The sequence below is a fragment of the Notamacropus eugenii genome, chromosome 2, assembly GCF_028372415.1.
Source record: "Notamacropus eugenii isolate mMacEug1 chromosome 2, mMacEug1.pri_v2, whole genome shotgun sequence".
NCBI classification, from domain to species: domain Eukaryota; kingdom Metazoa; phylum Chordata; class Mammalia; order Diprotodontia; family Macropodidae; genus Notamacropus; species Notamacropus eugenii.
In genome coordinates, this window is record NC_092873.1 from 388,531,514 (window position 1) to 388,557,772 (window position 26,259).

The 26,259-nt window shown below is 36.9% G+C and overlaps 1 protein-coding gene across 2 annotated transcripts in view; it reads left to right on the top strand.

Annotated features, from left to right (window-relative positions):
• TAF5L (TATA-box binding protein associated factor 5 like) overlaps window positions 1–25,107 on the top strand; it is a 31,617-nt gene extending 6,510 nt beyond the window's left edge. For both annotated transcript variants that reach the window (XM_072647469.1, XM_072647468.1), the window contains 4 exons: window positions 8,854–8,998; window positions 11,762–11,866; window positions 15,709–16,433; window positions 23,082–25,107. In XM_072647469.1, the coding sequence (XP_072503570.1) occupies window positions 8,854–8,998; window positions 11,762–11,866; window positions 15,709–16,433; window positions 23,082–23,879 (1,773 nt within the window). In that variant the 3' untranslated portion in view covers window positions 23,880–25,107. The remainder of the gene's footprint in view (window positions 1–8,853; window positions 8,999–11,761; window positions 11,867–15,708; window positions 16,434–23,081) is intronic.
• Window positions 25,108–26,259: the final 1,152 nt, after the last annotated feature.

Sequence of the window (26,259 nt, forward strand, 5' to 3'; positions counted from 1 at the left end):
CAGTAGGATATTGGTGTGTTTAAAAAAAAAAAAAGACTCTCCACTTCCATCATTTCTTTGAAGAGCTAGGTATTATGAAACACTGTAGAAAATATCAGTCTTTTTTGAAGTTTTGATTTGTTTTGCTGAACTTTTTTCTACTTTTTATTGTAAAAGATGGCTCTTTGGTAGATGTAAAGGAAAGCAGTTAGGGGAGCTAGGTGACATAAAAGCAAAAGATATCAATAAAAATTATTTTAAAACAACAAAAAGAGAGACCTTCATCTAAGGGAGAAATTTGGGGTCATTAATGGAATTCTTCAATTTTCTCTGGGCAGTCTGGCCTGTATTCTTAATTCTGAACACAACTCATTTTCCACTTTCAGTGTTTGTCAAAGATAGATAAGCTCTGTAGGTTGTCTGTCCATCCAGCTGCGTGACATAGTTTATAGGATAGGCATTTTTACCCTCTTGGTTTTTCCTGAGTGGCTTGTTAGGACAAACTCTTCTGAGTGGTTATGGATCTTGTCCAAGAGGCTCTGCAGTGTTTTAAGGCTTGCTCTAACTAGCACAATGTCATCTGTACATTGGACTGGAGGAGTTCATCTATAGAGAATCCCTTTTCAACTTTGACTCTTCACTGGAGCTCCTACATGACATTGGTAAATACCTTTGGCAAACATGCTTCCATTTTTATGCCTTATTTGATAATCAGGTCATCAGATAGTGTTATTTCTCTTATATCTTCCATTGAGTATCATAATTTTTGACATACCTGACAGGAACCTTTTGGAAGAAAAACTTTAAGGCTTCATCTTTACTGAAGCAAAAGTTTTTTAGTTAACAAACAATGGAATCTTGTATTCTCTACAGCTTTTGATCATTTGTATAACGGTAGAGATGTGGTTTACTGTGGACTATCACTTGCAAAAAGTCTGCTTGTGACTATTAATACCCTCTTCTAGGATGTGTTTGCTTCAGGGTTTCCTTGTTTTTCCACATCAGTGACTCAGCTGAGCTCCTTTTTTTACCCCACAGGGGCAGGCAGACACTGATTCTCCCCATTCACTCAAAGGAAAGGGAGAGTAGCCAGAAACCAAAAGAAGATATGGACAGCTCAGTATTGGGGCTGAAAGAACTAGAGGGAGGAAAACTTCCATTTCTGAGGAAAAGGAGACTAGTAATGCAGCTGTGTTTATTCTGGTCAGGGATCCAGCCCCCTTTTCTGCCCTGCAAACCATACCCCTACCCAGGTGAAAAGATAGTAGAGATCTGTGCAAGCAGTAAAAAGGGGAAGACCTAAGAGTAAGGCGAAAAATCAGAGATAGGTGCCTAGGAACGCAAAAAGAAGGCTAAAATACCAAAAGGCCAAGGTAGTGAAAGCTGAAGTAAATCTATCATAAGCTAATAAGCCAATGGAAAGACAGGACAGAGTGGAAATAAATAAAAATATAGAAAGAGTCCAAAACACCTTGAACAAGTATACTATAAAAAAAAAAAGGAACCAAAATTCCCCAATCAAAATGAGAGTCCTGCAGCTTTTCCAGAGATCATGGAACAATAGGAAGAAATTCCAGAATGGGTCACAAGAAAAAGCAAATTTATTTTTAAAGTAAGGTATTAAGAAGGAAGTTTGATTGGAAATCACAGCTCTGAGTGCAGAATTTCAAAACAAACAGCAGGGCAGAAAAAATTGAAAATGATTAGTTGAAATTCAAAGAAAGAAAAGAAAATTTGACACACGAAAATACTACTAAAGTGGAATAAAATTTGGCAGAAGAAAAGCAAAGGGCAACATTTAAAAAAAAATAACCATGAATTCTATATAAGGCAGAGCAACTTACCTTGAAGACTTAGTGTGCAGAATTAACCTAAGGATCATAGGTCTTCTGTAGAAGAACATAAAAGAACTTATGTACACTGTAGAAAATAACACAAGACAACTGTTCAGAACTTTTAAATAGAAGCAGCAAAATAATAATCTTTTTGTTCCATAGGTCCAGCAGAAGAAAAATTCCATGCTTGAAACACTAGAAAATGCAGTGGTTAAATTTGACAATCCCAATAACATAAGAAGATTTGTAAGCAACCAGGAGAACTTTAAATGTGAAAGAACCCAAATTTGATTAACTCAATATTACTCCATAGTCATGAGAAACCAGAGGAAGAAGTGGGATAAGATAGCCTAAAAAAGAAAAGAGCTTACGCTGCAATCCATAACATATCCTAAAAAACTGAGCCTAATCATATTTGTAAAATGATGGACCTTTAACTTTAAAAAAAGCCTTTTGAAATATACCTGTAAAAATAAACTCAGAGGTAAACAGAATATTCAAATTGCCCACATATCCCGAAGAGGAGTAAGAGAAATGCAAATTAAAGGAGTAAAAGAACAAAGACACTGTTCATGAAAAAAACAAAAAAGGACCTACTTTTGATCTTGGGAATCAGGAGTATGAAAGGAAAAATAGTGGAACTCTATAAACTAAATTCTACAAATTTTATGCCTTCTGGAGGAATCACAACTAGAAAATTGCATATTTTAGGAAGGGGGAATTGGAGTTGTATTCCCCCTACACTGCCCCAAATCCACAGTGAAGAAATGAACATTAATCTTAAAACTGGCATAGGAAAGTACAGGATAATTGGATAAAAGCAATAAAGAGGATGAGTTGGAATGAGGGGAAAGAAAGATAAGTGTGCCCCTAAAGTGTACCATGTGGGAAAGAGGCCAAAAAATTATGAGTTTCATCCAGGGGGGAAATAGGCATGCTTAGAAACTTCATCCAGGAAAGATGTATGAGTCTCCAAGAGCAACCAGTGCAGTAGGGTAATCTGGCTTTAGGAGTAGAGTGTATATTTCAAGAGTACAGGTCAAGACCAGCCTCATCATTTAGGGTACAAAATGACTCTTACCATGCCACATTGTTTCCTTAATGAACTGATGTTTCTAAGAGTGAGACAGCAAAAAAAAAAAATAGGGTGGATATGAGGTAAGCTCTACAAATGGAATAGAGGGAGGTTAAACTTGGTGCTTTAGAAGCTCTACCTACATGAGGAACACAGTAAAAAAAAAAGAAAAAGAGCAAGTAAAGGTGTGTGTGTGTATATTTATATATATACACACACACATGCCACAGAATAGAACAGAATACATTAGAAGGAAAAAGAAGTAAGGAAGATAAAGCAAAAGAAAACTTCTTAGAAAAGGGCACAGCAAAAGAATAGTATTTTTTAAAAGGGAATAAATAGATAAATGAAAAGAGAAAAATAATTTAAGGAAATTAGGATGGAGCAGAACTTTGGAATAACAGAAATAGAATAGGGAAAGATTATTAACTTAGAAAAGCATGATTTAAAAAAATACAAAGAAAGTGAATGAAGTAAAACACAAATTTAATGATCATAACCTTAAAATATTTTATTGGGTTAAGAAAACCAATAGCCAAGCTAATAAAATAAGCATTGCAGAATTAATAAGAAATCCCCCCCCCCCCCCCCGCAACAAGGTGCTATCTATAAGAAAAAATGTAGGAAGTAATGAAAATAAGAGGCTTTAACAGAATTTACTATGCATCTGGTGACTAAAAAAGCTTAAGTTAACTTATGCAGAGTAATATAAGGAGAATCAGGAAAACAACATACACAATTTATAGAGATATAAATGGAAAGAACAAAAAAGAAAAAGAATGTAATAAAATATGGCTAAACTTGGCCTAGGACAAAAAAAAAAAAAAGTACCACCACTATTCCCCCTTCTTTGCAAGAGTGGAGAGCTTTGGGTGTAGAATATCATATATACCATGATACATTGTGAATTTGTTAATTTACTGAACACTTTTTTCTTCTCCTTAAATCTTTGTTACAAAGGATGGTTCAATGAAGATAAATGTATTTGAGAATAAATGTCATATAAAAACAAAAAACATCAATAAGATAAAATTTAAATAAGAAAAAATAAGTATTTTTGTTGTTGGGACTAAGTATTTTCAGGAAACAGAAAATCTTTTTCCAGGCTTATATGTATTCATGTGTAGGTCTTACTTTTCTTTGGGAATAAGCCTTGAGGGGAAAATTTATTTTGCTAGACATTGAAACAAGGTGGAGAGGGGAGTGGTATGTGCACACGCACACGCAGACATGCATGTTTAATTCCCTTGAAATATGTGTGCATTGGAAACAGCTACAAATAAATGGATTGGTTTTTTTTGTTTGTGTATTTTGTCAGTGTAGTTAGAGCAATAGACTGATTGCTAGATTTTTTTAATTAAACTCTACAGTTAATTTACTGACTGATCTTGAAAAAAGTCATAATTTATAGGAATTGATTTTACAGAGAATACTGTTTATAATTAATTTGGAGAGAAAATCTTATCCTCTATAAATTAACTTCCAATGGATGCAAATGGTATTTGTTCTTGCCATTATTTGCACACATCAGTCTCTCGTGCCTACCTTGCATTTTTCTTTTATCTCTTCTTTTACACAGGTCAACTGGCATTTATTAAGTACCTGCTGTAACTAGGCAGGGCAGCTAGGTGGCACAGAGTGCCTTGCTTGGAGTCGGAAAGACCTGCTTATAAACCTGGCCTCGGACATTTACTAACTATGTGGTTCCTAGACAAGTCACTTAAACCTATTTGCCTCAGTTCCTCATCTGCAAAATGAGCTGGAGAAACCATTCCAGTATCTTTACCAGGAAAACACCAAAAATGGGGTCACGACTGAACAACAACATAGCCAGGCACTTTGCTAAGCACTGGAGATATTAAAAGGGACCAATAAAATAGAATAAATTCCTTTACTCAAGGAGCTCACTATCTAATGGAAGACACAACATTCAAACAACTAAGATATATACAGGATTTTTTGAGGTAGACCCAAAGGAAAAACACTAAGATTAAGGAGGACTGAGAAAGGTTGCTTTTTGTTTGTTTGTTTTGTAAAAGGTAGGACTTTGGCTGAGACTTGAAGGAAGCCAAGAATCAGGGATGAGGAGGGAGAGCATCCTAGGTATGGGAGATGGCCAGTGAAAATGCTCAGTTGTGAGAGGAAGTGTCTTGTGCAAGAAACAGTAAGAAGACCAAGGTCACTGGATTACAGAGTATGTGGAGGGGAATAAAGTGTAAGAAGGCTGGAAAGTTAGGAACAAGCCAAGTTATAAAGGGCTTTCAAAGCCAAACAGAGGATTTTATATTTGATCCTGGAGATAATGTGGAGACACTAAAGTTTATTGAATGGGTAGGGAGGTGATATAATAAGTTCTGTACTTTAGGGAGATTAAGATAGCTAAGTGGAAGATAGATTGGAATAGGCAAAAATGAGACAAGGATAGCAACCAACAGACTATTACAGTAAGCAGTCCAGGCATGAAGTGATTGAGGCATACACCAGAGTGATTAAAGTATGAGGGGAGAGAAGAGGTCATAAATAAGAGATGCTTTAGAGGTAGAAATTGGCAGGACCTGAGAATTGATTGGAGGGCAGATGATGGGGCAGTGGGGAGAGAGAATGAGTTACTGAGGAAGAGACCTATATTGATAGCCCAGGTGACTGGGAGGATAGTAGTACCATCAACAGTAATGGGGAATTTAGGAAGAAAGGTGGGTTTCGGTAGAAAGATAATGCGTTGAGTTTAATATATCTGTGGGACATAGCATTTCAGATATCTAATGGGCAGTTGGAGATGCAAAACTGAAGGTCCGGGAAAGAGGTTAGAGAAGAACAAGAAGGTGATGAAAGTCATCTGCATGGAGATGATAGTTGAAACCATGGAAGCTAATGAGATCACTAGATGAAAGACAGTATAGAAAGAAAGAGGAGAGGGCCTAGTACAGAGCCTTGGGGGATACCCACAATTAGTGGACATAATCTGGATGGAGGTTCAGCAAAGAATTCAGAAAAGTAACAGCTAGGACAGATAGGAGAACCAGAAGAGAGCATCAGTGTCAAGAACCTAGAGAGAAGAGAATATCAAGGAAATGGGGGAGATTGGCAGCGTTGAAGCTGCAGAGGGGTCAAAAAGGATGAGAACAGAGATCATTAATGTCTTTTTAGAACAGTGTTTTGTTGAATAGTGCAGTTAGAAGTCAGACTACAAAGAGATATGAGAGGAAAGAAAGTGAAGATTGCATTTGTAGATGACCTTCTGAAGGAGTTTAGCCACAGAGAGGAGAGATACAGGATGATAATTATTGGGGATGGATAGAGCAAGTGAGGAACTTTTGAGGAGGAGAAATGAGAATTTGACATGTTTGTAGGTAACAAGGAAGCACTCAATAGAAAGGAAATGATTGATTAGTAAACAGTAGGGATGATAGAAAGGACAATCTACTAGAGAAGATTGTGGACATAAGCAGTATCTCCTTGCATACTCACACTCATGTTTAAAAAAATGAATTGCACAAATATATGGAAGGGAGGCAAAACTAGACAACAGTAGTATGGAAAAAAAGGATCTAGGAGTTTTAATAAACTCCAAGCATTATAAGAATCAAGAGGATAAGACTAAGCCACAAAAATTAAGTTTTTACTTTTATTAATAGAAACATGGTGAGGTTATGGTCCCACTGTACTCTTGGCATAGTCAGTTTGCATTACATTCTGTTCAGTTCTAGGTACCACATTTTAGAAAGAATGTTGTTTAACTGGACCAATTCCAAAAGAAAATGAGGGAGGGAAGAAGTATTTATTAAATGGTAGCTATATGCCAGGCACTGTACAAATATCTCATTTAATGTTCAGAACAACCCTGAGAGGTAGGTGTTTTTATGATTCCCATTTTACAATTGAGAAAATTGGCAACCAGAGGCTAAGTGGCTTCCTCAGGGTTACACAGCTAGTAAGTGTCTGAGGCTATAAGCAGATCTTCCTGACTCTATGCCCAGTATTCTATCAACTGTGCCACCACCTGCCTCTAAGGTGACTAGATGGGTGACAGGACTTGAAGCCATGTCTTGAAATAATTGAAAGGAACTATGATTAGTCTAGAGAAAAGAAGACTGACAGCTATCTTCACATATTTGCAAGTCTGTTACCTAGGAGAAGGATTAGATAGATCTGTTTGCTTGACTCCAAAAAGCAAAACTTAAAACACTGGGTAGACGTTATAGAGAAGTAGATTTTATCTCCATATATATTTAGCTGTGTGTATGTGTTTAAGCTACCACATTTAAAGCTGTATTAAAATGGATTGGTCTTAGTTTCCCAACATTGCACATAGTTAAGCTGAGGTGTGCTATAGATGGAAATTCTGTTCCATATAGGAAATAGACTAGATGATTTCTGAGATCCCACCCAACTCTTATATTCTAAGACCCTCATCTCATCTATGTCTATCCTCTCTTCCATTCACCCCCTACTCCTTGGGTACACTAATATTTGTCATTCTAAGTCCAGCATGAGGTTAGATTTTAATTAGCAACAGGGAAACTGGAAAAGTTTGTAAGCAAAGCTGAGGTGGTGCATGAGAGGGATTATTATGCAGGCTTGAAAGTATTGGGTACAAGGAGATTGTAAGAGTTAGTCTAGATGTGTACCTTTCAGAAGAGCTTAAGAAGTGTTGGTAGTAGATCAGGAGATTTGAGGTTATGCCTAACTGGGAAGTTGCAGGGCTATACTTCTTTTCATATATGTAGGAGGGCTTAGTTCCTGCAATGGAAAAAGTACTGTCCCTGGAGTCAAAGGGACCTAGCTTTAGATCTCAGCTCTGGTGCTTACTACTATGTGGCATTGGACAAGTCACTCAGGGGTTGGGCTGAGGTTCCTTCTAGCTCTAGATTTATGATTTTGTGAGCCAATCATCATAATTCTCTATAAGTGAATTCTAAGAGCAAGGATTTTCCAACGATAGCACAAGGATCTTCTGGTTCATCTGGAAGAGGTCCAGTGTTATTTGTCACTGCTACAAAAGGGCTACTTCCTTTTCCTCTAGCCCTCCCTGACCAGGATTTCCAGAATGAGAAGGAAAGGAGGAAGGAAAGTACAGCAGCTCTTTTCTATTCTATAGTCAGGGTCTTGACTCTTAGCCTCTACTTCCCCCCTCTGCAGAACTTTGGGGATATGAAGAGTAGCTCCTCACAAAAAGATTATGTCCCTTCTGTTTTTTTGATAGTGATTAGCATACACACTTAGGAAAATTACATTTATTCTAAATTCAATTATCATTAACTGTAATCCTGCTCTCTGCTCTTTCTTCATCTCTAGCTGAGTGATATGTGCTAGATATACTTATCATTGTCCAATAATTAGATATGAAAAACATTTTTGCTTTTTGGAAGGTGGAAAATTAACTCTACCTTTTTTTTCTAGACTACTTTTTCTAAGCCTAATTCTAAAATATATCAATACTTTGCTACTATATTGTCTTTTTACATAAATAGTACCTAATAGTGAGAAAAGAAAAAGGATATTCAAGCAGTGTTTTCAGAGTAATATAATGTTGGCACTCTTTTCCTTTTGATTTGAAATAGATATAATTGATAGTCTGCCAAATTACTAACTTTTTTTCTTACTCAGAGTTTGAGGAACCAGTTTTTACATTTTTCTAGGAGATTTTTTCCCCCATAACCTCCTGTCTCATTTTAGATTTTTAGAGGGATTTTATGTCTATGTGATTTGAGTGCTAATTAGAATCTGTTCCAGGTAGGAGAAATAAAAGGACTTAAAATTTAAACCAGTCATATTTATTCCTTGCTAACAGTTTTAATGAAAGCTTTGATGGGCAAGATTGACATTTTTGCCTAAATTTGATGGTTATCTTGGAATTATATGCTATTTATGGTCTTCATAATTGATACTGGCTATATTATTAAAAAACAAAAAAATGGAGATTTGCGCTGTATATGGTTTATTACCTTTTTTCTCCTTTTGGAGGTCATGAAACGAGTACGCACAGAACAGATTCAGATGGCAGTGTCCTGCTACCTCAAACGACGCCAATATGTAGATTCAGAAGGCCCCCTAAAACAAGGATTGCGGCTGTCTCAGACTCCTGAAGAGATGGCAGCTAATCTCACAGGTAATTAGTTGTCTAATGGTTCAGGCTGGACACTTTTCCCATCTTTGTCCTCTTTAATGCCATTTCTACTGCTCCTAAAAGCACAAATGGGTTAGCTCCCCTGCCCTTAGTGATGAAAACAGTTTGTTAAAGTAATTTTTATAGATCTTTTCCATTTTTCTTCTGTTGGTCATTGTTCCATTTCTGTACTTGAATGCCCTTGGGATAACTAAATTGGATCTCTTGCCTAGCTTTCTTTAAATTGATTATATCTTACACTACTTCTCTCCACCTTATGAAATAACCTATTAGACTGAACTCCTTAAGAGCTGTAACTATTTTTACTCCTCAGCACTTAACACAGTGCCTCAAACATAGTAGACACTTAATACTTGTTGACTTAATTGTCCATTGTCTATTCACCACGAAATAGGAGCTTATTAAATGCTTGTTGACTTAATTGTCCATACTCTATTCCAAATTGGTGTTGTTTTTGACCACCATTTCCTGCTAAATGTTTGCTAGTTAAGGCATTTTCTGAGCTAATATGGTCTTCTTGTTTTGGCAATAACGTTATATTGATTACACTTTTGTATAGTTATTATAATTAGTGTGAATGTCATTTCAGTTGTCCATTTCTCATTTTCTGTTGTCAGCTATTTGTTTAAATAGTTCAGAATTTAGTTGTTTCAATTGTATACCATATCTTTCATTATTCTCACAAAGTCCTCCTCTGATACTTCATTATGACTTTGGAGGTGGTGACTGGCTTCTTAAAGTATATGTCAATGAAACATAAATTCTACCAGGTTCTAGCCTTCCATAAAGGCATCAGATTTGGCCCCCAGCAGTCTGGGTCTGCTTTCTGAGGACCAGCTAAGTATGAAGAGACTCTTTACCAGAAGGCAGGCCACTTGGTAATATACCATAATAACCCATGAAAAAGAATACAAAATGACCTTTATTCTTGTATTGGCCTCTTCTGCTTTTGCAGAAGAGAAAAAACATCTGGCAAAGGCTGCTAAGAATCATACAAGTTTTAGAGACCATGTATAAATTTACGTCATTGTTGCTCAGTCATTCAGTCATGTCCAACTCTTCATGACCATTATTGGGTTTTCTTGGCAAAGATACTAGAGTGGTTTACCATTTCTTTCTCCAGTGGATTAAGGTGAATACAAGTTAAGTGACTTGTGGTTTACCATTTCTTTCTCCAGTGGATTAAGGTGAATACAAGTTAAGTGACTTGCCCAGTGTCACACAGCTAGTGAATGTCTGAGACCAGATTTGAACTTAGGTCTTTCTAACTCCAGGCCCAACTCTCTATACATTGAGCCATCTAGCTGCTTCAAAAATTTACTTTGACTAGTATGCTAAATGTGAGGTTCTTGAGTCATGATCAAATGGACATATTACTGGAGGAGCTAAATTATAGCAGTCTTGACACTCTATAAATGAAACCAATAGAAAGAAACACTGCTGCTAAATAAAGAAATATCTCCCAGATACACCAAAGAAGGGAATTGATGGAATTTTATCATACTCAAAAAGGCACAAGAAAACAATATTTCATGAGCTATTTAGTCATTGTAGTACTGATAAGTATTTGCAAAAAGATCATCATTAAAATAATTGCAGCTTATGCAACAACATTGGCTGCTGAGGATGAAAAAATAGAACAGTTCTAAATGGAACACAACCTCCCTTCCTCCCCTTCACTCAGATTAAATCTACGTACATTCTCATATTCTGGTGACTTTTGTGCAAAGGTAGAAAAGGGTAAGAGTGATAAGAAATGCATAGTTTAGGAAGAATAAATGAGAGAAAGACTTGCAGGCAACACAGAATCTTACATCTTTATGTCATGAACAGTTTTTTGAGAAAAAATTTAACAGACAGGAGAAGACTTGTTAATGATATGGGAGTTTTCCTCAAATCAACTGTCTGTAAAGACAGAATAATCATCTTATACACATGTAAAGCAAGGAATGCCTACTGATGTAAATTCACCGGTGTTAGAAATAGAATCGATTTCCAACTTTTTAGAGTTTTCACTTCCTATAGACTCAACTGCTTGTTTACTAAATGATATCAACACCAAAACTTAGATCCTGGGACTTAATCCCTCATATGTGTTCTTGTGTAGACATTTTCATATTTAGAAGAATAATCATATTCCAGAGGAAGTTTGGTTTTAGCTAAGTGACTCCTTTTGTCCTTGATTTTGAAATTTGGAAATATTTCAACTAAAATTAAGAATATATTGGTATTCTGGTCTTTTTAGAAAGGAGTAGATTCACTTCGGATGAACACGTACAGGAGGAAACCATTGCCCTGATTGACCTAGTTTTGTTTTTGTTTAAAGTATCGTCTTAAAATATAGCATGATTAAAAACATTCTCAAGGCAGGTGGAACAACAGGCGCATAAGTCTATAAGCATCTTCAAATATTTGAAATGCTAATGGCAGATGAATTTATAAACTAGATATATTACTGTTGTTGGAAGAGAAAATGTTAGAGTATTTTATTTTATTTACCTTGATTGTTTTGTTTCATTGTAGAATAGTGGAGAAACCGTTAGGAACAGATCTTTAATAGAAAGATAGTGAATTCATATATGGTTTTAAGGGTTCCTGCAGGTGTTAGAGAAACCTGTAATACATTGACCTTTTTGATTATGTCCAGTTTGATCTTGTGGTTAATTTTTAACACAACCCATGGTTAGATGGTCAGTAGTTATAATTCTTTGCTTATTTCTGATGGCTGTCTGTCTTCTTCCCCAGTCCAATCAGAGTCTGGCTGTGCCAACATCGTGTCTGCAGCCCCCTGCCAGGCTGAGCCTCAGCAATATGAAGTACAGTTTGGAAGATTACGGAACTTTCTCACTGGTGAGCACTCGTCTGGAGTCACTTCTTTTATGCAAATTTAAACCATATTTGTGATACTTAAAAATCCACCAATTTGACAAGACAATATGGGAGAATAAAGAAAAAAGGGCTGGGAAGTCTAATAAGCTATATACTCTAGTTCTGGCTTTACCACTTATCTAGCTTTGTGACCTTGTTTTAGTCATCTGACTTCCCTTGAACCCTTTGTTTTTCCAGTCATAAAATGAGGGTAGAGGGCAAGGTAAATTAGACAAAGATCCTGCCAAAACTCTATGGTTCTCACTTTAAATTTAATTGAAAAGAAATGTATAGGAAACCATGTGATCTCACTTATTAATCAATTTCCACTTATTTCCTGAATTCCTGATATGTGTAATCTATTGTGTTAAATGTGGTGCAGTGTACAAAGAAGTATAAAGCAAGGTTCCTATCCCCAAAGAGGTTATGTTTTAGTTGGTTAGAGATAGCATATTCCCAAGGTACTTGGGAGAAAAGACAGGAATATTTCATATTCTGACCTCATAGTGTTTACTTGGTTTCTTATTTCAATAACATCTGACTAAAGTGTGTATGTATGTGTGTTTAAATTGCAAGTGAACATAAAGGAGCACAAGTTATATAACCACATTACTGTAATTTTAATTTTTAATTCTCATATGACTTCATAATAGAAAAAGTAGTTGATAACTTAAAGACAGTATAATACAATGGAAAAGATGATGGATTTGGAGCCAAGGGATATGGATTCAGATCCCAGTTCTGCCACCTGTATGACCTGGGGCAAGTCAGTTTTCTCATCTGTAGAATAAGCTAGAAGCAAATGATGGGGGGGGGGGGGGGGGGGGGGAGGACACATACGAAGTGAATATCATAAGAAAAATATCAAGAGTTCCAGAGTGAGTCACATACTGTATATGTGGCATGTAACTGAAAAGCCGGATGCTGGGATTCATTAATAAAAGTGTGATAGGTCCAAGTTATGAGCTAATTCTCCATTGTGCTTACTGCTGTCCAGATCATTTACAGAATACCATCCTTCTTCAATCAGTATTAGCATTGGAAGGTGCTTTAATAATTTTCATCTAACCCCTTCATCTTACTAATGAAGGACCTAAGCCCCAGAAAGCTCAAGGTACTTGGCCAAGTTCACACCCAAACCATTTCTTGAACTCAAATCCCCTAAATTCTAGTCCTATGTATCCATACCGCAACGATTCAGGGGACATAGTAATATTTAGGGAAGTTCAACAAGGAATTTTGTTTGCCACAGAAAGTTTTGAAAAATATCACTTATATTTTGTGGGAAGAAACATACCATTAAAATAGTTACTGTATAAATGGTAGGTGCTTAGGAATGATGATAAACTACTTTCTGTTTACTTTTATTTACTGTTCTCAGGTGAGAACAGAAAAGGATGAAATTGGTCTATATTTAAGAATTTGCCTAGCTACTTTCTTTGGTTTATAGAAATGATTGTGTTCTCTCTTTTCCTTAAAAGAGAGAAACATTCATCTCTCCAACATAATATAGATGTGGTTGTCCCTAATGTGGGGGGTGAGTAAAAAGGATAAGGGAAAGAAGAGTGCTTTCCAACCCAAATTAGATGATTCCCACCACTCTGCCTTCCTCTTTACTGAGGTTGCTGTGTTCATGCTGGAACCGAAAAACAGGTAGAAGGAGGTGGCCATGAATGATAAGGAACAGGATCTAAGGAGAAAGATGTCAGTTATTTAAATGTGTAGGTCTTAAGAAGTAAGGACTTTTTAATAGTATTTCTATCATAGAGAAACTAGAACTTTTTAAGTACTTTTCATCATGTTCAACTACATATTGAGTATTTTAAACATGAATTTAATTGTAAACATGTATACTATTTTTTTTTTTCCTAATGTGCTCATGACCATGGGGAGGCTTTTGGTAGGTCAGGATGGTTTGTTTCCCATTGTCCCCGAAGCTTAGGTGTGATTAAGTGCTATTGTGTACTAGAATTTATTTTGTTGTTGAAGGTTTTTAAAGTCACCAAAGAGATAATAGTAGTCAAATCAGAAGTTTAAATGAGTCTGCTATTTCCTCAAGCTATTATTCTATATATCTTCTCACTTTCACATTCCTGGAAAAAAATTGGCTACTACCTCTGCTGCCTAATCACCCACTTATTTCTCAGTCCTTTGAAATTTGGCTTCTGATTTCATGAATCAAACTGAAATTGCCCTCTACAAGGTTATAAGCAGCCTCTTAAGTTCTTCTAAGTCCTATGGCCTTTTTTCAGTCAGTGTTCACCTTGAGCTTTCAGCAACTTTTGCTACTTCTCCCCTGTCTTGGCTTCCTTGATGCCACACTCTCTTAGTTCTCCAAACTGTCTATTCCATTGCCTAAATCCTTAACATAAGAGTTTGCTGACATTATCCTGGGTCCTCTACTCTTCTTTGCATGTGCTGTCTTAGAGATCTGATCAAGGCAAACTCCCACAAACTTTATATCTCTATTCAGATAACTCCAAGTCTATTATATCCATTTGTAATTTCTCCTAAATTCCAGCCCTTCATCATCACATCTCTGTTGGTTCTCTCCCCTTTTATATCCTATAGGCATCTAAAACTCAATATATGTAAAATATATCTTCCTCTCTAATCCTACTCTTCCTTAAAACATCCTTATTTTTCTTAAAGGCACCACCATCCTCTCAGTCACCTAAGTTCATTTCCATCTAATTTTCCATCCTTAATCATTGGCTATCAGGTGATCAGGAAGAGAGGGAAGAGTCATCTGTTTACGTGGCTCGTTTCTTCTACCTCCACAACATCTTTTGCATCCATCTCTTTACTCTCACAGCCTCTATCCTAATTCAGCTCCTCTTTACTTACAACTTAAACTATTTGTAATAACTTTCTAGTTGATCTTCTTGTTTCTAGTCTCTCCCCTCTCCAGTTCATTCTCTATCTAGCTTCTAAAATAATCTTCCTAAGGTGCAAGTCTAACTGTCTCATCCTATTGCCTCCAGGATAAAATGCAAACTCTTTTGCCTAGTATTTAAAGTCCATATAGTATTGCTGCCATTTGCCTTTCTAGCTTTATTTCACAGTACTCCCTTTCACAAACTCTACATTTTAGCCAAACTAGACTAGTAGCTGCTGCCTAAACTCAACACTCCATCTCCCACCTTTGTGCATTGGACGAATGCCTTGCCTCGGAAACAGTCCTTCCCCATCTTTACCTTTCAGAATCCTTATACTATATTAGACTGGACTCACATGCTGTTCCCATCAAGCCTTTTCTTGTGCTTCCAGTTGTTAGTGCTCTCTCCTTAGTCATCCTTGAACTAGAGAGAGAGATCTATATCAATACTGGTAGATATAGATGACTTTTCTAGACCTTAGTTTTATCTTCTGTAAAACTAGAAATTTAGAGAAGGGTTGAAAGTTCCTTCAAGCTAGAAAATTCTGTGATTCTTAAATAGATTCAAATAAGCATATCAGGGCAGCTAGGTGGCTCAGTGGATAGAGTGCCAGGTCTGGAATCATAAAGACTCATTTTCCTGAGTTCAAATCCAGCCTCAGACACTTCCCAGATATGTGACCCTGGACAAGTCACTTAACCCTGTTTGTCTTAGTTTCCTCATCTGCAAAAAGAGCTGGAGAAGGAAAAGGCAAACCACTCCAGTATCTTTGCCAAAAAAAACCCTAAATGAAAGAGTCAGACATGACTGAAAAATGACTTAGCAAAATGCATACATTACTATATACAAAAAGATGTATTATAGCCTGCCAAGTTGTTGTTTGGGTTTTTTACAATTATGATGATATTACTTTTATGAGAAGATTTGCTTTTGTTTTCATTATAGATTCTGATTCCCAGCACAGCCATGAAGTGATGCCTCTCCTGTATCCTCTCTTTGTCTACCTCCACCTTAACATGGTCCAGAATGGCCTGAAGAGCACAGTGGACAGTTTTTACAGTCGCTTCCATGGAATGTTTTTGCAGAACGCCAGCCAGAAGGATGTCATTGAGCAGCTACAGACTACTCTGACCATTCAAGACATCCTGTCCAACTTCAAGCTCCGGGCATTCCTGGATAATAAGTATGTGGTCCGCCTCCAAGAGGACAGCTACAATTACCTTATCCGCTACCTCCAAAGTGACAACAACAGTGCCCTGTGCAAAGTTCTCACCTTACACATTCATCTTGATGTGCAGCCTGCCAAGAGAACAGACTACCAGCTATATGCCAGTGGCAGCTCCTCACGAAGTGAGAGCAATGGCCTGGAGCCAGCAGATATGCCCACATCTATTTTGCAGAATGAGGCTGCTCTGGATGTCCTGCAAGAGAGCATTAAGCGAGTCAAGGATGGACCCCCTTCACTTACCACAATTTGTTTCTATGCCTTCTATAACACTGAGCAGCTGCTGAATACTGCAGAAATCTCCCCAGACAACAAGCTGCTAGCTGCTGGGTTTGATAATTCCTGTGTAAAACTTTGGAGCTTGAGATCCAAGAAGTTAAAATCAGAGCCCCATCAGGTGGACGTGTCACGCATCCGTTTGGCTTGTGATGTTTTGGATGAAGAGGTCTGAGTTGCATTTATTTTAACTTTTGCTTCTCTCAGTACATTTTGGGGAACATTTAGTTAACTGGAATCAGCTGCAACAACCTAGCCAAATTTTGTAGAGGGCTACTTTATTTAGGTTGACTTTTGGGACAGCCCTATAATTATTAATATTAACAAAACTCTCTACTCTCTTTGATTTTACTGACAGTCTCAGAAGTTGCTGTTAAAATGAAAATCTTATTTTAGCTAATTATATTAACTAGAATTATCTGGTTAAATCAAATAAGATAAATACATGTAAACTGCTTTGCCTGCCCTGAGGTGCTATTTAAATACTATTTTTAGCTATTGTTATTAGTGTGGAAAGTGAGGGGTAAAGAAAAAATTTTTCATTCAACACTTATTAAGCACATATGATAAGAAAGTTATTGTTAACATCTGTTCTTACTAAATTAGCACAATTAAAGACCAATAATTATTAACAATTGACATGTGACATCTAAGGTTAGTACAATCCTCCATTATGTGAGATGGAAGCTTGAATTAGAACATCAAGGTTTATTAGAGTAGAAATTCTCTGACACAACACAGTAGGCATAAGGTCCCAGAAAAATCTCATCACAGAGGGACCTACATTTGGCTTCTAGCAGCTCTAAAGACTAGGGCTCTTATAGATTCAGCTAGTTTTCCCCCAGGAAATGCCAGGTCGTAAAAGGGAGATAGTTTAATTCTTTTAATTTATAAACAAAAACATTTTTCATATTTTAAAATCTTCTATAATCAGTGAACTTAAAACACCCACTGGTATATCTAAAAATTCACCTGTCACTCTTGCTTCCAGCTGCAGTTTTTTTTTTTCCTCTAGGATAAATGACCGTACCACAACATCTAGTATATGTAGTATCAGAGTATAAGTGCTAAGAGGACCTGGAAGCACTAGCTTGGAACTGAAGAAAAAATGAGACTCATAATATAATGACTGTTATGCCCAATAATATAGTTTATGGTCATTAACCAGAGGCAGATCTATAGCATCCAGTGGCCAAAGATCCCAAGCAAAAAGAATGCTACTTTCAGGCCATTCCTCCACAGGAAGATTTTAGGGTATAAGTTTGCACTGGAGGAGCCTAAAATATCAAATTTATTTGGGAATGGAGGAGGATGAGGAATTTTTGGTTGCTAGTCTGGTCCAGGAGTATACCACTTAGGTTTCTTGGGAATCCATGATGTAAGGTTTCTGTGGATCCCCTCCTACATTAGCATGAGCTTTGGTGATACAGGGGCTAAAAGAACATGGCTTCTCAGACTCTGGTTTAGTAATACACCAACGTTGCAGCCTGACATTTCTTATAGAACTGGATTAAGCTGCAGTAGGTAGCCCTGCAGATTGCTCACAGTGATGCCTGAAAGCTCTCAGGAAAGTTCTCATTTCTCCCTTTCTTTGGCTGCTAAAATCAGTTCAGCTTTATTCATAGGAATTGGGTGTTATTGGTTTCGGTCTGACATTTCACTTCTAAGTTTACCTGCTCTCCACAAAACCTTTACCTACCCCTCACTGTGTTTTAGGTCCCCCGGATGAGATCAGGTGCTCTTGTTGATGGTGAAGAGCAATTAAACTATAAAAATCAGATTTAATGTAACCTAGTTCACAATTAATTTTAAACAAATCTTTGTAGGATTGGAGTTGATTTTTTTAAAAAAAAAAAACAGTTCTTGCATAAACTCTCATTTTTATGAAGAAATGAGTCATTCATGAAATTCATAACTGTTATAGCCTCTTTTGGGAAGGAAAATTACTAATATTAATAGTAGTACTCAAAAGAACACTGAACCAAGAGAAGACATATTTTTAATACTAAATATCTGGGGTATATTTTGAAAAAAATCAAAATGAATGTCGATTCTTTTCCTGGTAACTCTTGTCCTTCAGTGCTTCATACTTATTAAGTTCAGACATAGTAACTAAAGCTTGCATTGCAAGCATTGCATTCCCTTTTCCTAAAAAGGAAACAAAGACATAATGGGTTCTTGCCTATCCACATATCATCTCTTTTCTACTTTCTTCTTTATTTACCTTAAATCCACTGTAGGCAGTTAGTACCACAAGAGACATTGCTGCGGTTTTGAATACTGTTCGGAAGTGGTCCCTGAATAAGTGAGGGGAAAATGAGGACTTTTTTGCATGAAGAGGATTCTCTAGAGCAAGGATGCATACTCATAATTGGGGGCCACTAAACTGTTTATAAGGATACTTACCTGCTGAATATTGACTTAGAAAACCCATATAGTATCATCATCTATGTTCTATTGTATTTTCATTCATTTTGTTAAATATTTCTCAATTGTATTTCAGTCTGCTTCAGGTTACCAGTGTGTTTAACACCTCTACTCTACATAGTGAAAAATGGTTTCTGTATTTTTGACTCTAGAAAATTAGGGCCAAGAATTGCATATGTTACTGAGACTTTATTTAAAGCAGCCCTGAGTTTAATTGTTGCCCTGTTGTTTTTCAAGGAGTCTTTGACACTTGGATAATAATAAATCATATTCTTATTAGGGAATTTACCTTCATTGTCTCTTTTCCCTCTTCAGTTTATGGCTGCTAATGACATACTGAAAATTATCTATCCAGTTAGTAGCAAAACTATACTATTCTTGCATTTATATTTTTTGTCTAAAACATCAAGGATATTTCCATATTAACCTTAGAATAATGCTACTTCAAATACTTCTGTTTTCAGCATTGAACCCAAATAGGAAATGCTAAATTTTTTTGTCTTAAGTTTATTTTTTTAATATAATGGACTTAAATCTCCCCCCCCCAAAAAAAAAACATTTCCACATATATGTATAGCAGAAAGCAAAAAGAATATCCTTTATGAAACAATTCTCCATTTCATATCACTATTTTTAAAGCATATAGTAAATTCCTCATGTTATTTTTCAAAACTACCCTGCTTATTTGGGCTCCCTTTTGAAATTTCTTCTGTGTATTTTTGAAAATGTTCCAGTCTTTTTTTTTTTTTTTCAAGCATTACTATTGCTAGACTTCCTTTTCCCCCTCAAACTTCTCCAAACTAAATACCAAGACAACTTTAAGAAATAAAATCTTGTAACAAATAAACATAAGAGAAATTAGTCCATACAGTGACCATGTCAAAAATAAATATTTCTTTGTGAACCTTGAGAATATATTTCTCTGTCAAGAGGTAATATGCTCCCTCATAGATCCTCTAGAGATGTGATTGGTCACTGAATGAATGAATAAATGAAGGGACAAATGGTGGCCTAATGAATAGTACCCTGGGCCTGGAGTCAAGAAAGCACTATGTTAAATGTTGGGGAAATAAAATAGTAAGACAGAGAGAAAAATAAAATAGGCCCTGCTCTCAAGGAGTTCACATTCTAATGAGAGAGACAACACATATGGAAGGTTTCACCTATAAGATAGTTGAAAAGGTCTCATCCTTAGGGTACAGCAGCAAAGCAGATGGGATACTTTTTATGTAATGTAAATTTCTCTGGTAAAATCATATCAGTTTTTTATGTTGAACCAGGACTTTGGTGGCCAGAACTTTCTCTTCTGGGACTTCAATAACCGTGGCTGTAGCACCTGGAGAAGCAGTTGCCTGCCTCTGAGCAGGGGTTCCTTCCCTGGACAGTGGCTGTAGGCACTGTACTGGAAGCATTATTATTCCCAAAGACTCCTGTGTTCCGGAGATAGCTCCTGGGCTCTCCATCAGGGTCAGAGAAGAGATGGTAATCAAGATGGTGGTTGTGGTTTCGTTTGCCTGGCATATGCTGCCTCCTCTATCTCCCTTAAGATGTCCCACTGCTTCAGCAAGGCTGGCTTGCCTGCCTTGGCTGCCCTCTTCTGCACAGGAATTGCTTCCCAAATGATGGCAGGAAGAATTAGGCTGGGAGCAGGACTGGTAGTGTTGGGAGGTGCTGCCACTTTCAGGGCTCTTATGCTTATCTGTTTATTGGTAGCAGTCAATCAGCTGTTGTTGCTGCTGCTAGTGAGGAAGGTGGGCCCCTTCTTCACAATGGTCATTGCACTGATTAGTTAAGCTTTTCAGAGTTGTTTTTCTTTAGTGTTGTCCTTATACAAATTGTTCTCCTCCTATTGACTTTACACTGCATACTTGGGATTCTCTGGAATTGTCTCATTTGTCTTATCTTACAGAGCAATATTATTCTGTTACATTCGTATACCACAGTTTGTTCATCTATTCCCCAACTAATGGGTACTTCCCTTACATTCCATTTCATTTTTCTTTTTTCCTTTTAATAGCCCTTTCTGAATCAAGCAGTTTGTTTTACTTGCTATTCCCTTGCTAGTGTTATCTTCCCCATGTTTGTTTCCCTATTAAATTTGGTACATTCCTACAACATACCCTATGTGTACATATTTTGTCTTCATTCTTTATCTAATTAAGATGAATGAGGTTCATCTGACACCTTTCCCATACACATAACCCAGTTTTAAGAAATATCAGCTTCTACTTTTTCCCCCTCCTTTCCTTATTAGTATATTCCTTTTTTATCTCAGAATAGAACCCCACAGTCCTCTGTTTTTCAACATTTGTTAAGGTTCTGAAGGGACACTTGTGTCTCCTATTAGAATAGTAACAGGACAATAATATGCAATTTCCTCAGTTGATAAATACAATACATTTACCTTTATAAATTTCACTGAACTGTTTGTATTTCAAAATTCCTATTCATCTCATCTTTTTATCAAAAATGTCTGAAAGTCTTTTGTTTTCCCCCTATAAGAGTAGAGTTAGCTTTTCTGGGTAAGTTTTTCTTGGTTGTAAGCTAAGCCCACCTCTTTTGCAATATTGTATTCTAAGATACAATTTAAATATTCTTTAGAGTAGAAACTGCCAGGTCTTATGTGATCCTGACTGTGGTTCAGACTTCTTTCTAGATGCTTGCCATATTTTTCTCAGGTGTGAAAAAAGCTCTGGATTTTTGCTATAACATTCCTGGAACTTATCCTTTTAGAGTGAAGGAGGTGATTGGTAGATTCTTTCTTTACTTCCCTTTTTGAGTGTAATAAATCTGGGCAGTTTTTATTATGAATTCTTGAAACATAGTGTCCAGGCTTTTTTTTTTAATCATGGTTTTCAGGGAGTGCGTTGATTTTCAAATTATCTCTCTTTCACCTGTTTTCCAGTCAGTTGTTTTTTTTATATTAAATATCTTACATTTTCTTCCATTTTAAAAAAATCTGTTGATTTTTGTTGTATTATTTCTTGCTTCCTTATGAAGTCATTGATTTCTATTTGATCTGTTCTAGTTTTCAGGAAATCCATTTCTTGGGTAAGTTTTGCCTCTTTTCAAAGCTATTTATTGTCTATCTAATTCTTTCAGAGCTTTTATATACTTTTCTTTTACTTCCTGTTTCATTTCTTCTGGATATTCATGTAGTCCTTGTGGAATATCTGGGGTTTTTCTCCTTTGCATCTCTACTTGAAGTTGCTACAGAGTTACTTTCTCCTAAGCTGATTGATATCCTATTTTTTGTTTACTCATCTCTTCAGCCTTAGTTCCTGAACTAGGATTTTATCCAAGGGCCCTGCTCAGCCCCCTGCTGCACTTTTGGGTGGAGTGGTGTGCCATGTGTGATCTCACTCTGGATCATGTGGGTTCCTGTGTAGTCCTCTACCTCCCTGGTTTAGGCCCCACTGGATCTTTGAGGTTTAGAGCCCTGGATCTTTAAGACCCTCGATTTTTCTTTAGGACAGAGTTCTAGAAACCGGAAAGTCATTGGACTTGGGGTATCCTGGTCTAAGGGTTGCCATAACATACTAGTCACAACTGTTTTTGGTTGTTTCCAAAGTCCCACCCTAGGGATTTCTCAGAGGAGCCTTCTGCTCAAGATAGAGAGAGCCTTGCAGGCTACAAGTGTCTCTAGACCACTTCAGAGCTCATTGAGCAATTGCCAACTTGACAGCCCTCTTTCTTGTTACCCATGGTCTTCTGGATGACTTTTTGTGCAGTTCTGGAGAGGAAGAAGTCGCTTCTGGTAGTGTCTCAACAGATTATTTGATCATTACAATTTTTAGGTTTTTGATGGAGTCAGTGTGTTTTGGAGAAGACACTGTAGCATTTCATTGGATTGCTTGATCATTATTGATCTGGTGCAGTTTTTAGGATTTTGTTGGAGTAACTTTGTGGGAGCTAGGCAGTCTGCTTCTGTTCAGGTCACCATGTTGTCTGAAAGTGCTAAATTTGTGGCAAAAGTCCATCTGGTCTTCCTTGTCAATTAGAAACTGACAAATTAAGACAGGTAATAGGAATGTGAACATTAAGTTTTAATATAAATTCTCTTCTAGAACATCACATAATGCCAAAATTAACAATGAGACTCAATTTGATCCATTTCCTAATCTAAAGCACTTAGTAAATTTTCTATTAATATCTAAAACAGTCATATATTTCTTCAGTTTTTGAGACTAATAACTATTGCATATAGCTCAGGCTATATATATTTATGGTACTCAAGAGAAAGTCAGTTACTATTTACAAGATACCTTCTTTCTTTTCATAAGCAGATTTCTTTCCATAAAACAGTAAGCTTTTTAATATTGCTACACCACTAAACAATTTTTGCTTTTGTGTGATTTTGTTTTTCTCCTTATCTGCTTATCTTTTCTAGGAAGATGATGATGACAACGTGGGCACAGAAATGAAGATCTTGAGAGGGCATTGTGGGCCTGTGTACAGTACAAGGTTCCTATCAGACAGCTCAGGGTTGCTATCTTGCTCCGAAGATATGTCTATTAGATACTGGGACCTTGGAAGTTTTACCAATACTGTATTGTACCAAGGACATGCCTACCCTGTCTGGGATCTGGATATCAGTCCATGCAGCCTGTACTTCGCAAGTGGTTCCCATGACCGCACTGCAAGACTCTGGTCATTTGATCGGACGTACCCATTGCGAATATATGCAGGACATCTAGCAGATGTGGACTGTGTAAAATTCCACCCCAATTCAAACTACTTAGCTACGGGCTCAACTGATAAGACTGTTCGACTATGGAGTACTCAGCAAGGAAATTCTGTGAGGCTCTTCACAGGTCACCGAGGCCCTGTACTTTCACTTGCATTTTCTCCAAATGGTAAGTACTTGGCATCTGCCGGTGAGGACCAGCGGTTGAAGCTGTGGGACTTGGCATCTGGTACCCTCTACAAAGAATTGAGAGGCCACACGGACAATATCACCAGCCTTACTTTCAGCCCAGATAGTAGCTTGATTGCTTCTGCATCCATGGATAATTCTGTTCGGGTTTGGGATATTCGGAACACTTATTGCAATGCTCCTGCAGATGGTTCTTCCAGTGAACTTGTTGGTGTATATACTGGGCAGATGAGTAATGTACTGAGTGTTCAGTTTATGGCCTGTAACCTTCTTCTAGTGACTGGAATTACACAAGAAAATCAGGAACATTAATTTTTTTTCTTTTTAATGAATTGGGATAGTGGTGGAAGGCTTTGCAATTATAAGAGTCTTACTACAAACTGAGATTAAATCACTGACTGTGAAAGAGACTTCCTCCCCTTCTCTTTTTCCTTTCTCCCATTGGCAGACAGATCTTTGGTATTGCAAATACCGTATTATTGTTCTGCCCAAAAATGCCCTAAACACTGAGGTTGGAGGAGAGGCTGAAGAAAGATGGTGTGTAGGCTTGAGGCAAGGAGTTGAGGTACTTCTGAGGTCAGATGGAATTTCACAGAGATCTTGTTATGACCTTGAACAAGTACCTTAACTTCTGGCTCACTTTTCCCATTCATAAAATTGGGATAATAATAATACTCCCTCACCTCAGGGTGTAGGGATGTTTTGATTGGATGATATTTGCAAAGCACTTTCAAGATAAGCAGTGCTAAAAGTGTTAAGTATTATCATTCACTTTGGTTGAAGGGAAATCCTTTTGGCTTAGGAATGCAAGGGTGGGAGTTGGGGTTGGAGGGGGAGGATGGGGAATCCTGGCAGAAAGTCTTTCATTTTCTGCAATTGCAAAGAACCAGGATTTTTTTTTTGTTATAATTATTATTATTATTATTATTATTGAGAAGAGGAAATCTAGCACTGGCAGAGGGTTCCATCTCTGCTTTTATCTTTCAGGTTTGACTCCTGGCACTGGCTGTGATACTTGGAATTTTGAGGTTCAGGGACTTAGAGAATTTGGTCGCACAGTGTGTTGGGAGAAAAGGGCAATTTCTGGGTGATGCTTAAATCACCTTGGATGAGGTGTTATGGGTGGGTGGGTTTGATTGAGAAAGTTTTGGGCTCCTGCAGTGATGGTGGGAAGGGAGGATTCTCTTCCTAGTTGCACCTCTCCACAAAAGAACATTTGTTGCATGGGGATACAAGTAATTTGCAATGGTGAGTCATAAATTGAAATTGGAAAAATTGAATTCCCATATTATCATATGTTCAGGGGTGTAGCTTTTTTGCAAATGTTTTTTCCTTCCTGAATCTCCTTGCTCCCACCTCCTGCATTGCAATACCAGTTTTATGAACACTTTGTGAAACAAGTCTTAGATATATAAAACCATGCTTTGAGGATAAAGCAAGTTCTAATTTGTTTGTGGAGAAAAGGATTAAATATTTCTGTTTTCTGAAAAGAGTTATTTTGTATTTTGTTTTCTATTAAAAAAGCATTTAGTTTAAAAAAGTGTTGATACCTTTTTTGGGCATTGAGGAAAGGAGGATGTGTGGTTTTGTTTAGAGACCAAGATGGGGAGGCTAATTTGGTAATCAGTCTAGGCTAGCTGCTAAACAGAATGTTTTCAGTAGGGCAACTTGTCCCTCATCAAAGTAATGACCAATTAAGAACGTTAGATTGGCTCCAATAGGTTTATTTGGTTCAGTTCATTATTTTTTTTGTCTCCTGTTACAAGTTTTTCAGCACATTTTGCAGTAGGATTACAGATAGCATTCAGCTTGGCAGTTGAGAGTATTTCTACTATAAGCCCATTCAGATTTACCAGCTGTTGGTAAGTGGTAGAAGATTAAGGCTGTTATACATCTTACTTTTTGGAATTTTTAGTTAGGCCTCCCCCTCACACACATTGTCACAATTTAGGAAATTGGCAGCATTGTTATTTAGAAAAAAATAAAGTTTTTATTGGTAAACTTCAGGTAAAGTTTATTTGATTCTATAGGTCAAGAATTATCACATTTAAAACACTGGACCCACACATCATTACAACTTGATTATATTCTTTTAGTCTAGAAATTAAAATGGTTATGTTTGCTAGTAGAAATATTCTAGCTTCTCTCCTAATAAATCTGCTTTGTAGAAAATAAGGGAGAATAATTTCTCCATCATACAGTGTTTCAAATGCATTGGAAAAAATTACTTAGAAAAATTGTTTGCCTTTCCAAAACCATGAAAATATAGAACTTGAAGAGGTCCTCTGATTTGTAGTAAGGACTCATCCAAAAATTCTTATTCATTGATTAACTTAGAACAAAACATCAGCACCTTCTAGGTGTACTATTTTAAAGTTTGGAACTGGAATGTGTTCTTAATTCTTTCCTCTTGAACTGTCAGATTTTGAAGAACAATATTAGGAATGCTGAAAATTCCTAAGTTAGACTGTATCCTTTCAGAAATGGATGGTATGGGTACTCCTCAGGGATTATTTTTTGTGATCCTAGATCACTTACCAGGACATGAGCAGAATTCTCTTAAACCATTTTGCCTAGTAAAGTAAACTAACCAGCTTAGTAAATTTCCACCAATCCTACCCATCCATTTACATTTGGCAATACACATCAGTGGCCTAAAAGTTATATTACAAGCAATGTGAGTCATAAATTC